General features: G+C 60.2%; 1 protein-coding gene across 1 annotated transcript in view; it reads right to left on the bottom strand.

Moving 5' to 3' along the window:
• Positions 1-769: 769 nt before the first annotated feature.
• The window catches only part of CSPG4 (chondroitin sulfate proteoglycan 4), a 29,509-nt gene continuing 14,531 nt past the window's right edge, over positions 770-15,747 (bottom strand). Inside the window, exons 3-10 of the mRNA XM_076348488.1 lie at positions 11,461-15,042; positions 10,678-11,157; positions 10,043-10,219; positions 5,576-5,774; positions 5,243-5,377; positions 4,922-5,076; positions 3,839-4,022; positions 770-3,482 (exon numbers count right to left, since the gene is read on the bottom strand). Coding sequence (XP_076204603.1) covers positions 1,576-3,482; positions 3,839-4,022; positions 4,922-5,076; positions 5,243-5,377; positions 5,576-5,774; positions 10,043-10,219; positions 10,678-11,157; positions 11,461-15,042 — 6,819 coding nt within the window. The 3' untranslated portion in view covers positions 770-1,575. The remainder of the gene's footprint in view (positions 3,483-3,838; positions 4,023-4,921; positions 5,077-5,242; positions 5,378-5,575; positions 5,775-10,042; positions 10,220-10,677; positions 11,158-11,460; positions 15,043-15,747) is intronic.

Below are 15,747 nucleotides of genomic sequence, written 5' to 3'. Positions count from 1 at the left end.
CCCCCCTCCGGATGGGGCAGGAGGAGAGTGTTGGAGGCAGGGAGGTTGCAGCGGGGAAGGAGGCAGCGGTGCGCAGGCTTGGCACCCATCGGCACAGGCTGCCTTGGGCCAAGAGGGCTCGGAGGTGCCAGGCCCCGTCTCACCTGTGCCGTGGGGCAGGTCGGGGCTGGGGCACACATGGGCAGGGGGGAGGGATGGGGCTGTCTGCCTGCAGCCCGATGGCTGTGGGTGCCTGGCGGGACATGCTGCCACGTGCCAGCTGGAGCAGGGCAGGTGTGATTTACCGCTCAGCAAACATTTGGCACCATAAATGCAGCCAGGAAAACTGCTGGTGTGGTCCAAGCAAACATCTCGGCTCTGCCGGAGCCTTGGAGTGGGCCGGCCCTGGGGTGCTGGTTTGGGGAGGGATTGTGCATTGACACCAGGGATGGATTTTACCCTGGGTGAGAGGGGTGCAAGTGTGATGCATCCCCTGGGGGCTCAATTCAGCTTCCCATTGGTGTTGTGAGAGCGGGATGTGCCCTGTGATGAGCTTCCCAGCTGTAGCAATGCAGGGTATTATTGTTGGGTCCCATCCTGAGCTCAGCACTCAGTTTTTCCTCTGCTCTTCCTCAGATAATTTCTATTTAAGTTTTTAGGACTCCAGGCTGGGGAAAATTTGAGCAAGAGCCCAGAATTTGGTCCATTACATCCAAATGTGGCTCGGCAGCTCACTGGGCTTAGAGGCCTGGCACGGAGCGGCGACATGAGGGAGATGGCTTACGAAAACTGTGATGCACCTCAGAAAAGGCACTTTATTCTGTTTACTTCTGCCATACTGGAGTATATAGTGGAAAACCGTGCTGGCTCCGGTTCTCCGCTCTCCTCTCTGGTTTCACGCTGCCCAGGTGAGCGCCTGCCGTCCCTCCCCGCCGAGGGCATCCTACCTGTTGTGCAACACCACCCCCCCCCCGGGTCTCGGTGCAATCTGCTTTATGAAACACATGGCAAGCACGCAGATAAAGAGTGAGGCGAGTTTTTTCCAAGTGGGTGGGGACTCCTTAAATTCCCCTGGCATTGGCCACAGAGTTTTTTCCAAGCCTCTGCTCCAGTGTTTCAGCCCGCCTAGCCCTGGGGGATTTGGGCAGCTTCATCCCCAGCCTGACTCAGCCCAAGCAGCTCCTCATCCTCCCTCGTGCTCTGAGAGCTGTGGCAAACACCCCTGTGGTGGTCGGTGCTACCCACGGAGGAGCCACTGATGGCTCAGTGGGGACTGGTGGCATCAGGTCCCCTCCAGCCCTGTGGCCGCTGTTGGGTGGCCCAAGTGCACCCAGAGTCAGTGTTCCCCAGGGACGCTCAGGCATTACACCTGCCCCCACTTGTCTATGCAGTGCCCCCCCTCCCCTGCCCAAAGCCACCTGGAGATTTGGGGCTCCCAGGTGGGCCAGACCAGCAGCCCCTGTATCCCCAGAGTCCTCCTGCATCCGCAGGATGCCAGCTCCCAGGGAGGAGGAGGAGAGCAGGGAGGAGGTGGCTGGCAGTGCTCTGGGAGGGTCTGGACCCCCAGGTGGTCTCATGTCCCTGCACCTGAGCCCTTCACACCCAGTACTGGTTGTTTTTCAAGGGAGGGTTGGAAGTCCGGCAGTACTGGAGGAGCTCAGGGTCCGGTGGTGCCCCAGGACCTGTGCCCTGGGGCGGGGGACCTGTGCCTTTGCCCTCCAGGGCGTTGACAGTCGTTAGGGGGATGCCTTGGTTGGGGTCCGTCCTCCGGAAGGTCTCCTGGTCAGGCACAGCCCCGTTCTTGGCCTTGGAGGAGGGGGTGCCCTGGACGTGGTGCTTCCCTGTCTTGTTGCGCTTGTGCAGGTAGAAGAGCAGGGGCAGGATGAGGGCCAGCAGGAGGAAGATGAGGCAGATGGGGATGATGATGCTGAACATGTTGGCCTCGATGAAGCTGAGGAAGGTGCCCCCCTCCATGGGGCTGGGGCTGGTGGTAGCACCAGAGCCCAGCCAGGCAGTGGGGGGCATGTCCAGCTCGCTGGCGTTGGGGCTGCTCTGTGCCGTGCCCTGGGGCTGGGGCACCGGGGATGAGGCTGCCAGGGGGGCCGTGAGCAGGGTGACACCGTAGGCTTTTGAGGCATTGTAGGGCTCGATGCTGTACCCCAGGGATGCCAGCGCTGGTGGCACGCCGGCAGCTGCCAGCTCAAAGACAAAGCTGTCACTCTGCAGGGGCTGGTCAGTCTCCCCAGCATCCAGCACCTCCAGCCCGACCAGCCCTTGCTCCAGCTCGCTCTGGCTGAAGGTCTCGATCGGGGTGGTGGGTTGTCCTAGGTCCCTGGAGACCCTCACGAGACGGCTGCCACGGGGTGCCCTGCGGATCTTGAAGACTGGGATGCTCTTGGTGTGGTTGGCCAGCTGGCTGGCGTCAAGGACGCTGGTGTCCAGGAGGGCCGTGGTGCCCCTGGGCCACACACTGCCCAGCCGAGCCTTCACCAAGGCGCTGACGGTCACGTTCACCATCCCGGTCCTGTTGGCTGCCCGTGACATGGCAAGGAACTGGAAGTTGTCCTCGGGAGAGGTGAGGTCAGTGAAGGTGAACATCACCTCCCCGCGGTCCAGCTGCTTCTGTGAGAAGCCTCGCGCTGGCTTTTGGTTGACCTGCACTTGGCCAAACCTCGGGTCCCTGGTGATCCTGTACAGAGCATTGCCTGCCCCCAGCTGTGCGGCTCCCAGGAGGTGATGGTGGGACACCAAGGCCCTGTTCAGGTCTTGGGGCACCTCCAGTGGCACCGGGCTGGCAGTGGTGCTCACTGCAGGCAGCACCTTGATCTCCAGCGAGGTCAAGGTGGGCGGGTGGTGGCCATCGGAGAGGCTCAGGGCTAAGGACCCTGGGGCACGGTTCCCACTGGCAACAAATACCATGTGGCCTGCGTTGACATCCGCTTGGGTGAAGTGGTTGATGGGCTCCTGTGGGTTGCGTGCGTTGGCCAGGTGGCCAGCAAGAGGTCTCTGGAGGACACTGTACACCATCTCCTCTGGGGACCCCAATGGGTCTGCCACATCCAGGTACTCCTGGGACAAGGTCACCATGGAGCCTGGTGGGACCCGCAGCACTTCCTTCCGCTTCACCACCTGCAGTGGCTTGCTGCTGGTCACCGTTATATTGAAAGCTTCGGAGATGACCACCCCTTCCTGCGGAGGATGGATGGACTGCTGCACTCGGGGCTGGAGCCAAGCCTTAAATCTGAAATGGTCATCAGAGATGCTGTCTCCACCATGGGCATATGCCAGGCGCCCCGTGGTGAGGTCTGACTGCAGGAAGAACGGCCGTGACTGCTCCAGGGGCACACCAGCCACCAAGAGCTGCCCGTGAGCTGGCAGCCCCGTCACCAGGAAGACAACGTCATGTGCAGCCCTCTCAGGGACCGGGATTTGGCTTAGGAGGTTGGAGGCATCCAGCACCGAGGTGTCGATCTCGGCCCGTTGAGCCCTTGTGAGCTGGAGACCTGGGGGAAAAAGGGAAAACGCAAAGGTCTGTCATCCCTAGGAAGAGCCAGGATCTGCTGGAGAGGAGAGCGAGGTATAGCAGAAAAAGGACTGCAAAGAAATGGAGAGGGATGAGAAGGCAACTGGGACTTCTTAGTTTGGTAAGATGATGGGGGAAGGAATTGCACAGGGAGCCAGCAAAAGGATGGACGCAATTTTAGATGGTGCTTGACATAATATCAAAGCTCATGCTTGGGTGGCCATGGGAAATTGCACAGCGGTGTCTTCTTCGGACAAACAAGCCCTCCCAAACGGGGGGGATTGTGCAAACTTCAGGAGGGCTTGTTTGTCCCTTGCTTCTCTCTTCCCTCTTTACCTGCATTTCTCCATAGCTGAGTCGAGCGCTGGGGACACCTGGCCTCGAAGGAGATCAGCACAAGGAGGATGAAGGAATCTGAGATGGTCGTGGGAGCAACCACACGGAAGCGGATGGCATCTTGGGTGAGCCAGAAGGGCTTCTTTGGCATCTCATGCTGGTAGAAAATCAACCCGCTGTCCACCTAAAAATAAAAAAAAACCTCAGTGGCAAAATAAATACCCAGAGTGTGTGATACCATGTGGGAGATGAGTGCATCTGGCTCATCTCTGGTACGATGGGCACAGTAGCACCAGGGGTGAACCCTGGTGATGCTGTGCTAGAGCCAATGTGTGCACCCTGGGCTCTGATCTTGGCTCTAGGAAGGAGCAGCCAAGCCCTAATTAGGTAAGAAATGGGGATCATCACCAGCCATGGCATGGTAGCCACCATCGAGAGCTCACGGTGCCTCTCTGGCAGGATGTTTCTGTCCAGCAATTGGGGAAACTGAGGCTCAGAGGAAGGGCTGAGCTTGCTCAGCATCCTCCACGAGTTGGGCCAGGCTTCCTCTGAGGGTGAGCACAGCACAGGGGAGCTTGCAGAGTGGGCAAACCTGCGTGCTTCTGAGTGATGGTTAGAAAAATAGCCCTTTGCCGTGCTCTGCAAGAGCCTGGCCCTGTGGGGGAAAGGTGGTAGCAAGGCTTTGATCAGAGCAGGGGTGAAAGCATCGTGCTTGGTTCTTGCCTTAGGCAGCAGCCAGGATGGCTGGGTCTGCAGCAGGGAGGTAGCCTAAGAAAAGGGGATTACAAGTCCCTGAGCCTCCCCCAGCACTAAATCCAAGGCTGGTGGCCGTGGTAAAGCCGGTGCTGGGGCGGCAGCTCGTAATCCCTCTTAGCAGCTGTTGGCAGGGCTGGGAAAGTCACAGTGTGGCTGCAGCCTTGCTCTGCCTCCTGCCAGGGATCAGGTGCCTCTGCCCGTGGTGGCAGCCCCTGCGAGGGTGGGGTGGGGGCTCAGGCTGGGACCCCTGGGCTGCAGCGGGGGGGGGGGGGGTGATGGAGGGCTGTGCCTTGGGATCCTGGGGGGCTGGGGGAGGCGAAAGCTCACCTGGGCTTGGGTGAAGTTCCTGATTTCCTCCCCCCGGGGGGTGCTCAGCCTGCCCAGGCGTGGGGCTTGCTCAATGCTGTAGTACAGGGTGGTGGAGCCGGCGGGGCTGTTGCTCACTGCCTGCAGGTTCTGGCTGGTGATGGGCTGGAGAGCACCTGGAAAACACGTCAAGTATGGGTTTCAACCCACCGCCTTGCCACCTGCCTGCAGCCTCTGTGGGCATCTCTTGACAGCGCCTGGGCTCAGGCAGGGGGTGGTGGAAGGGTCCAAGGGCCCTGTTTGCCATCAAACTGGGAGGATGGGGAACATGCCCGTACCCACCTGGGCAGACAGTGAGGCTCTGCTTCTTGGCCAGGCTGATGAGCGGCTCTCTCTGGGCCCTGACAAGGAAGAAGTGCCCAGGAGAGAGGTTCTCACCATCCCACAGGTCGAAGGCGAAGCCTCCATCCAGGGGCCCTGCGGAAAGCACAGAGCTGCGCATTTATAGGGGGCAGGAGGGCTGCAGCCCCCCATTAACCTGGCACGGTTTGGACCAGGGTGCTGTGCGATGGGGCTAGCATCTGCCTTGGGGGCACAGTGCTTCCCCCCGGTGGTGTCCCCTCCCTCGGGCTGGGGGTGACGCCAGGGGGCTGGGGCACCTCAGCCCTGCCCTACCTTGGTGCACGAAGAGGATGAGGCCGTTGTTTATCTGGGCCTGGGTGAACCGCCGGACCTCAGTGCCGGGCACCGACCTCAGCACAACCTTTCCGTTGGCCGGGGGCTGGATGGAGTAGGTCACCTCCTCTGCTGGGGAGTCCTCATCCTCGGCGCTCAGGACATGGGGGCTGATGGCAGCTGTGGCACCTTCCCGCAGCTGGGCGATAGGGAGAGGCTGTAATCCCCCTGGGATGCCCCCAGCACCTCTCCCCTTTTCCCCAGCCTGCTCCAGACACCGTCCCTGCTCAGACCGCTTCGCTGGGTGCCTGAGCACGTCCCAGCCCAACAAGGGTGCCTTGTCTGTGTGCTGGGTGATGCCTCCATCATCTGGCCTCTTCCCAGCCCTTCGTCACCCTGCACCGCTGCCGTGTTTGCCGGCACGTGCCGTGCCGCTGGGTCCGTACATCTGCACGATGTGTGCAGGGCAGAGGTGAGGGCTCACCCCTCTGTGCCTCAGTTTCCCCAAGCACTGGAAATGGAAGAAGGCACGGTGCTGGCACGGCTCGTAGGACTGGGGCAGAGGCTGTGCCTTTGACGTGTCTCTCCCCATTGCTCTGCAGGAGAAGGGCTTTTTGTGGGGTGCCCGAGCCCTGAACTCACTCCCTGAGCTGCTGCTGCGTACGTGATGACCGCAGCCCTGTCTCTCCCCAGCTGGGTGTTTCTCATAGCTCGTGCTCCCGGCAAAGCACCCGTCCCACCACCCCCTCACAAGGCTGCAGCAAGGCCACTAGCCGACCCAGCAAACCCTCCAGGAATGACAAGTATGCGGCTGAGCTCAGGGCCACCCCACAGCTTCCCAGGGCCGCTTCCTCCGGCAAGCGATGCCCACCTGCCCCCCGGGGACTCTGCCACCCCAGAGCCCTGGCACCTCCCCTCTCCAGCTGGAGGCAACAATTTTCCCCGCTCCTAATCCTGTGCCGTATCTCGGTCTCGGCAGACCACGGGGATGAATCCTGCGCTGCCAGACAGGTTCTGCCTGCACACCCCAGAGCTGCCTTTCACGCTCAGGATGCCCCAAAATCATGGGGCGCGTGGACCGAGCCTTCCCGCAGCTCACGCAGGGCGGAGGGGCAGGATGCGCTGCATCCCACGGCATCGCAAGTCTGGCCTGCATCCTGCAAACCCACAAGACAACACCCGGGCACTGGAGGAGCTGCTCAGCCGGCCATGCTGCGTTAGATGAGCTCTTTTCTGCTGTTTTCAGCTGGCCTAACCCAAAACATTTCTTGAGTGGGTGTGGGTGCCGACAGTGAAATTAAATCCCTCGGCAATCCCCACGGGATGGCAGGAGGCAGGCTCACAAACACAGCTTTGGAGAGACGGGATGGGGGAAGCACTGCCGGACACACGGATGGTGCGGGAGCTGAAGCCCTCACCGTGGGAGCTGTTGCTCCGCTGTGCATGCACCGAGGTTTTCAGGCTGCTCCCCGTCCCCAGCACCCACAGTCAGGTCACTTCAGCGCCCGGTGAAATTGCAATCGCACCCGGGGCTCAGTGCCAAGGAAAACTCCCTGTGGTCAAAGCCCGGAGAGGCATTTGCAAGCAGGGGGGACCGGCAGCCCCAGGACATCGCTGTCTGCTGGGGACGGGCACATGCGGCAGCTGGAGCAGCTTTGCTCGCTGCCGAGGGCCCGTGCTGCCGGAGCTGACCTGCTTCGCCATGCTCCTCATCCTCTCTGAATTATTAAAGCCTTCTGCCTGGTTTCTGCTCTCGCTTACTTGGCTTATTATGTTTGCTCAGTCTCCGTGTCGCCTCTGCTCTCCGGGAGAGTGTGCAGGGAGGCAGCGAAATAGCGCCGGGAGCGTGGCCGTGTGTTTTAGTGCAGCAGTGGAAGCACTTCTCTTGGTGGCATCCAGCCATCCTTTCTCCTGATGCAACCCAAAAAGCTGCTTGGGGCAAACGTGCCGGGTCCTTTCCAGGGGGCTCCGCTTCAGGGCCTGAACCCTGCCCGTTGTCTCCCCAGCCCCGTGCGGACTCTGCATCCCCGGCGCTGGCCGGCACAGGCAGCAGAGGAAGGCTTTGTGCAATCTCTCTCCTAGACCCGGCCTGACCTTTAAACGCTGAAGTCATCTCTCGCCAGAGCACAAACATAGCAGGGCCGGGCCCCTCCCGAGCCCTGGGTTGCTTTAGCATTGCTCCTGCTCGGAGCAGGGAGCCTTTCCCAGCTCCAGAGCCCCTCCTGCGGGCAGCCGGGCGGCTGTGATTACCCCTCCCAGGGCCGGGGGGGGGGGATCCCAATGGAAAGGCGGATGGACCGCTGCCTCGGAGTTTATTTTGGGAGCTTTTTCTTTCTTTTCACCCTTTTTTTAGCATGGTGGCTGGGAGGGAAGGACATGCTTCCCTAAGTGCCTTGCAATCACTGGGCTAATGGGCTGGCTAAAAATAAGGCAGGGAGGGAGCCTCCTCCCCCCCTCGCACAGGGCCGGCTCTGTGCATCTGCCCGCGCTCCGGGCAGGAGTGCACGGCACCGGGGACAGAGCTGCCTGCTCTGCCTGCTTCCCCCGCCTCGGGCCCACCCTGCCAGAGCCAGCGCGGAGCAGCCCTTTCGGGATGCGCTGGTCCTCAGCGAGCAGAGAGGGGCTTTTGTGCCTCTGGAGTGGGGACGAGGGGCTGCCGTGGGCCCAGCAGCCGAGGGGTTAACCTTCCTCTGGCAGTAGTGCAGGGTTTTGACACAGCTCGGACAGATCTTGGAGGCATCACTTAATGCACTATAAAAGGGATTTGCTGGGAGGGGGCTGAGTTTCCGGGGCTGGGGATGTAACTGAGGGCAGCACGGGCAGGCACAGAGCCAGGGCTGGCTGTGGATGGGGGCACACCACCACCACCACCCCCCCCCTCAACTTTGCTGGCAGCCCTGGCCCCTCTCCCTGCTTCTGGGTGGTGGCTGGCCCCGGGCAGGGCAGCCCGTACCCTTCCCTTTGGGCATCTCCTCCAGAGCCCAGGCTCCCAGCCACCTTCCCAAAGCCGCTGTGATGATCCTGATGGAAGGAGCTGCCTTCCCTGCTGCCAGCCTGGGAAATCCTGGCATGGGTGAGAATAGCCTGGGGGGTTGGGGGGAATGATCCTGCTGGGCTGGCACTCCCACATGTCTTCTAAGAATTTATCTGCTGCAATTTTGTGTTAGTGATCCTGAATGGGGCAGGGAGGTGTCTGAAACAGGAGGTGGGACTTCCAGCAGCATAGAATCATAGAATCACTGAGGTTGGAAAAGACCTCTAAGATCATCGAGTCCAACCGTCGACCCAACACCACCATGCCCACTAAACCATGTCCCTAAGCGCCTCATCTACACGTCTTTTAAATACCTCCAGGGATGGGGACTCCACCACTTCCCTGGGCAGCCTCTTCCAATGTTTCACCACTCTTTCAGTAAAGACATTTTTCCTCACGTCCAATCTAAACCTCCCCTGCCGCAACTTGAGGCCATTTCCTCTTGTCCTGTCGCTTGTTACTTGGGAGAAGAGACCGACCCCACCTCGCTACAACCTCCTTTCAGGGAGTTGTAGAGAGCGATGAGGTCTCCCCTCAGCCTCCTTTTCTCCAGGCTGAACAACCCCAGTTCCCTCAGCCGCTCCTCATCGGACTTGTTCTCCAGACCCCTCACCAGCCTCGTTGCCCTTCTCTGGACACGCTCCAGCACCTCAACGTCCTTCTTGTAGTGAGGGGCCCAAAACTGAACACAGTATTGGAGGTGCGGCCTCACCAGTGCCGAGTACAGGGGCACGATCACTGCCCTAAAAGCAGGTGAGACCTATCTGCTTCTGACTTAACTGATGCCCATATCAGTAATCTCATGCAATGCACGCTGCTGCGGCGGGGATAGGAAACCTGGGTACAAGGAGAGATGTGAAGGCTGCCTAAATAAGTGTTTCCAATCTGTGCTGATGAAACTTGGCCAAGCTGCTCTTCGTGCTCCCAGGAATTATTCCGGGACCCGGGGAAGGGCGAGCAGGGTGCCCGCCCTCAGAAGGGGGGACGTGAGGGGCCGCTGCCGGCCTGCCTGCCTGCCTGCCAGCAGGCAGCTGCCTGCCGCCGTGGCAGCCCGGCTCCGCCGAGCACATGGTGCGAGAGGGACCGAGCGCTGCTGCGGGGCGATGCTCCCATCTTGCGGACGGTTTCAGCATCGGCGGCGGGGAGGGACGGGGTAGGGGAGGGGGGACGGCCCGGTCTCCGCCTCCCGCAAAGCCTCGCTCCGCCGGCAGACCGTCCGTCCCCCCCCCCCCCCCCCCTTCCCCGGAGCCCATCGCCTGCCTCTGACCCGCACCCCGGATCTGCTGTGCGCAAATTCCCGGGGGTGCGTGACCAGGCTCGGAGCGGGTCCCGTGGGGTCCCCACGCTGGGCTGGCCAGCCCTGGGGCGTCCTAGCGCTGAGCAGCCAGGGCCCGCTGGGGTGGCTGCCCATCCCCGTGGCATCCCACTCTTACCTGCAGTCCGGCGTTGACCCTCAGCCGGGGCCCCTTGGAGCTGCGAGGCAGGATGGTGATGAAGAGGGTCCTGGGCTGGCTCTGCCGGTCCATCTCGGAGGCGTTGGCCAGGAGGGTGAAGCTGTCGGCCTGGGCCCGGGGGCCGTCCTGTCTGTACTGGATCTGCTGATTCTCCACCTGAGGGGCAGGGGCCAGGTGACCCTCCTGGGAGGACACGGGCCACCAGCCCTGCCAGGGAGGGGACCTGTGCACCAGCCTGGGAGGAGGGAGGGAGCTGGGCACCTACCACTTGCTCTGGGGCATCCCTGCAGGATGGATCCAGCACAAAGACAGGGAGCGGGATCCCCGTGGGAAGCAGACCTGGAGCCCAGCGTGGGTGCTCTGCCTGCATTCCCACCTTGTATCCCCAGAGACATTTAAACACACCTCGGGGGTTGATGTGTTCCCTGTCTGCAGGGCAAACCCACCACCCCAAACCCCTCCATCCCGAGGACAAATATCTCTGATGGGGAGAGGAGCCCCGCAGCCCTCCCCAGCCTCCCAGTGCCACTGGGGGCTGGAGCCCGCCCCCGGGCTCTTCCCAACCCCCCAGGAAAGCAGCGTGGTGGGCAAGTGGGCACCCTTGGCTGCTCTACCTGGCTCCAGGTGAAGCTGTGCAGCCCACCGTCCTCGGGCCGCTCGCTGTTCAGGAGGGTGCCAAACCGGGGGGGCTCGAGCACCTTGAACTCCATGCCAAGAGCTGTGAAGTAGGCGTTGGGGATGTTGAGGATGCCCGTGGAGAGGGTGACGGAGCCACCTCCCGGCACCGTGATGTTGCGGACGTCCAGGGGGACAGTGATGGGGAGCACAGCCAGGCTCACCACCACCCCCTCCAGGGGGTCCGCACCGCTGGCCGTGATGTCCACAACAAACCGGTCATGCTCCTCCTCCGGCTTGGAGTGGAGGTAGAGGACTCTGCCGTTGTTGATGTCCTCCTGGGTGAAGGACTGGATGGGGTCCAGGCTGGGCTGCTCGTTCGAGTCTCGGCTGTGCTGAAGTATTGCCAGGAAGCCGGAGGCTGGGGGGCTGCTCACCAGGTAGACTATGTCTTGGGGAAGGATCTCTTCGTGGGTCACCTGGGAGCGTGGGGGAGACAAGGCATGAGTGAGGGGCTGGTGCTTGCGAGGCTGGGCTGCCCCACAGCCCACTGCTGTGCAATTCCCCAAGGCTTTGCTGGGGGGGGATGAGCCGCAAGAGTCACCTTCTTGCCGAGGCCATGCTTGAACCCCCCCTCTGTCCCTGGGCAAAGCCTGACATGGGTATGAGTCCTTTGCTCTGGGTAGGTGGGAGTAAAATGGAGTCCCACCGGTGGCTGTCCTGGTTTGGTGGCCAGGGAAGTAATGCAGGCTTGGGGAATGACTAGAGAAGGGGATACTCACCAGTAAGTACTCCTCCTTGATCCCAGACGCTTCCCCCTGGAAGACGTGGATTTCCTTGTGGTTGACTATGCGTAGGGGGCTGGGATGGGTGTCCAAGAACACGCTGATGGCCAGCGTGTCCTCCACCGCCACCTCATTCGCTTCTACAGTGAACTGGAGCTCATCCCGGGTGTTCCTGCTCCCATTGTGGTGGTAGGAGATCTCTCCAGCTAGCAGGTCCCTCTGGGAAAAGGCCATGACCGGCTGCTCCCCTCTCAGCATGGTCCCCCACCTCGGGGGGGTTGTTATCAGGAACCGTATCTCTTCATCTGACCTGATGTCCATGTTGGTCTCCAGGCTGAGGACAGAGGAGTCAATGCTCCCTTGGCTGCCTTGGCGGATGACTAGACCGGTGTTGTTGACTATTTTGATGTAGGGGTCTGATGCCTGCACTTCCAGGAGGGCTGTGGTTTGGTGGAGGCCATCTGAGACCTGTAGCTGGATCCAGCCCCGGTCAGCCCCTGAATGGACAAAGAGGATCTTTTTCTTCCTCAAGTCATCCTGTGTGAACCGATAGACCTGGTGGCTTCTGTCATCGACGGACACGATGCTGCCAAACAAAATGTCCTTCCTTGCCAGCACCAGCTGTGTGTCAGAGAAGCCAGAGTCCTTGTCGGTGAAGGCGATGTCATCTGTCGTCAGCAGGTGCTGCCCATTGCGCACCACATTGAAGACCTTGTTCACCACCTGGACTGGGGTGTGGTCATTGATGGGTTGGATGGAGACCCTGAAAACACCTCTCACCTCCTCCGCATCGGGATCAGCGCTGCCCTCGCCCTGCCTGATCGCTACGAAGGGGATGTCGTCCTCTAGTGTCTCAGAGTCATCATGCTGGTACAGCAGCCGGCGGTGGAGGATGTCATCGTTGGTGAACTCTGTGATCTCCTCTCTGGAGGCCCAGCCGTGGGACGCAGCCCAGGCCAGCCTCCCATGTGCTGGCCCCTCAATCACTTCGTAAAGGTAGTCCATGCTGTTCATGCTCTGTACAAACAAGTGGTCCTTGGAGATGACCGCTTGCCCCCCTTCTGGCACAGTCAGGAGGACATTGGTCAGGGCTGGTGCATCAGGGTCCCCACCAATACTGATTGTGTAGGTATAGACAGGAGAGTGCTGCTCGCCAGCGCGGACACGAAACTGGAAGCTGTCCTCGGCTTGCTGAGAGTTCCTGATGGTCGCGCTGTAGCTCAGGTGGTTTCTTTGCAGGTCATCCTGGGTAAATCCAAAGCCTTTGGTCAGCCTGTTGCCGATCAGCTCCAGGTTTCCCTTTTTGGGAGCCTGGATTATCACATAGTGGAAGGGGACTGGGGCAGAGTTTGGATCTTCCAACATTGCCTCCAGCTCCCTACTGGTGATATTTCTGTGCCGCTTGTTCTTCATTTGGAGGGGGACCATGGTCCTCATCTTAATGGTGGCTCTTTTAATCCTTATGAGAAAGGTGTTGTTTTGCAAGACCTTCTGCCCCACCTGGACTTCGAATCTCAGCTTCTCCACAACATCTTCCAGCCGGTGCTCTGGGTCTGTGCTAAAATACTGGATGTGCCCTTGCTCCAGGTCTTGCTGGTGGAAGGACTCAACTTTTTTCCATTCCCCTCCCATACTGCCTTGCTTCTGGACTTCACCATACCTTAGGGGCTCTGTGAGGACATACAGGATGGCGACCCGTTGTTTCACGGCGTTTGTCTCCACTGACAGGTTGGCTGTGGTAATGCGTGCAGCCCCTCCCTGGGAGATGGAGAGGCCGGTGTTGTTGTGTAGGCGGATGTCAGGGTCAATGGCGAGGATCCTCAGGGTGGCAATGGGGCTTGGGACTGTGCCGTCGCTCACCTGTAAGGCGAGCTGTAAGTTTGTCCCGCTCTGGTGCACGTAGACTACGTTGCCTGCTTCCAGGTCCCTGCAGGAGAACTCTTCGATGGGCACGCCAGGGTGAAAGTCATATTCCACATAACCCTCCTCCATCTGCTGGCCACCATGCAGCTGGAACTCGAGGTCGTCACAGGATGTGTCATCATCTAGGACCTGCAGGATGTCTGTGGTCAGGTGCTTCCGTGTGTGCTTCAGAATTGTCATGTGGTTCCCTTGGGGAAAGAGTACCTGTGGGGCATCATTGATGGGGTTGATCATGATGGGCAGCAGGTACATCTGCCCCTGCCGCAAGCACTCTGGGACCCCTTGCTGGGCGGTCACTGTCACCTCCAGCATCAGCTGGTCCATGGGCCCCTCGGAGCCATCGTGAACGTACCTGACTTTCCGATTCACAATGTCCAACAAGGTGAACTTCCTTCTGCTCCTGGACCCAGGAATGTCCAGCTCCAGCTGGCCGTGCCTAGGGTCATTGGTGGTGCTAAAGAGGATTTGGGACTGCCGGATGTTTGCAAGGCTCAAGTCTACCGTTGGCTGGGCGTGTTTCCACTCCAGATAGGCCATGCCCCCTTCAGAGACGATGAGGGGGCTGACGTGCAGCAGCCTGCTGATGTTGGCAAAGGCAGGCGGGAAGCTGTTGTCTGGCCGGCACGGTTCCACCACCAGGCCCGGTGCTCCCGACTGGACATCTGGAGGTGCGGAGGTGGGTGCCTCATCCTGCTCGTACACCTCGTCGTAGTCCCAGTAGTGCTCCTGCTTTCCACAGCCTGATGTGATGTCCTTCGTGATCACAGCATCTTGCAGACTCCTCCTCTGCAGGTTTATCCTCAGGTCCTCCAAGCAGCCAACAAACGAGTTGTTGGTCATGGTCCACACTGAGATGAAAGCAAGATGGTGCTCCCTCAGCCTTTGCAAAGCTTTTTCGTTCATACCTCCGATGAACAGGTTTCCCTGAAGGTCCAGGTAGTTGTTGATGCCCCGGTTGGATGTGGATGAGGCGTAGTAATCAATCAGGATCTCAAACTTGTGGATGTCCGTGTAGACTTTGACATAGTGCTGCTGCTCATCGCTGATGAAGACGTTGTTGTGCAGGACAATGATGCCATTCCCCTTCTCAACAAACCCTCTCAGGCGCCCATTGGAGATCTCCAGGTAGAAGAAGTCATTCTCCAGCCCTGCATGGTAGATGAGGGGTGCCTGGGTGATGCTCGTCGTTATCACAAATTCGATGGTCGCTTCCTGCCTCGCATCCCACGTGGGAAATGCAATGTAGGAGTGTGGCCCCAGGAACCCGAAGGGGTCCTCGGGCTCTGCAGAGAACTGTGTGCTGCACCCTTCCTGGACCCGGTGGAAGATCTTGGAGCTGCTGTCAGAGGATAGTGGGGAGAGGACATCCAGGCCGTTGAATGTCACTAAGTGGAGGCAACCTCTGAAGGGCGAGCTGGCCTTGGTGAGGTACGGCAGGTCAAGGCTGCCTGTCCCACCGGCATAGAGGCCGTACTGGATGTCCAGCTCCTGCACGGGTCCTGCGATGTCCACGGAGCTGTTGAAGAGGCCGTCGATGGTCAGCGTCATCCTGCTGTCTTCCACTAGCAGCTCCACATCATGCACCGCCAGGTTATTGAGCTGCAGCTCTGCCGGGGACTGCAGTGTCACCTCCTCCGAGCCCAGCTGCAGCCTGGCCTGCAGGGAAGGACATGGAAAGTGCTCAGCTCAAGCAAGGTGTTACCTGCAGCACAGGAGACGCCTCTCCACCTACCAGAAATACCTACTGAAGCGTGGGCTGTTCCTGGGGGCTCACAAGGTCCCTCTGTTTACTATTGTTCGTCCTGCCCTCTTCCTCCTCTGTGCATGTTCCTCCCTCCCCAGCTAGATCCCCCTGTGGGCATGCGTCCTCTGTCCTGCTCTCTGAATTTCTCTCCTTTTTTTTTTCACTCTTTCTCAGCAACCCCCAGTCTCAGGGCTATTTCCCTGGGGCTGTCCATATCCCAGTCCCGCTGCCCCACTGCTGGGCTTTCCCTCTCCTCCCACGGAGGAGCCCCGCCAGATGCTGGCTCCTCTTTCCCTGCCCCATCCTGCCCGCCGCCCTCCATCCCTGCAGCCTGGGCTGCTTCCAGCCCTTGCCCTGGGAACTGGCAGGGGAAATAGCAGCCTTTGCTCCCCACAAGCAGCAGGCTGGAGCCTGCCTAAATAGAGGGTTCGCTGATGGACCCTGAGACACACGGTCTGCATTAGGGAGACCTCCAGCCAGCTGTTCGCTTGCTCTCCTGCTTTGGTTTAGATGTGGTTGGTGACCCAGCCCAGGCTGCAGGAGAGGAGGGATGCATGCCTCGGATGCTCCCTGCTCTTTTCCTTCATGTTGGATGCCAACACCACAACCGCAAGAGG

This window comes from Aptenodytes patagonicus, chromosome 10 (genome assembly GCF_965638725.1).
Source record: "Aptenodytes patagonicus chromosome 10, bAptPat1.pri.cur, whole genome shotgun sequence".
Lineage (NCBI taxonomy): Eukaryota > Metazoa > Chordata > Aves > Sphenisciformes > Spheniscidae > Aptenodytes > Aptenodytes patagonicus.
The sequence above is the reverse complement of the archived record's forward strand: the minus strand, read 5'-3'. Positions and strand labels throughout refer to the sequence as shown.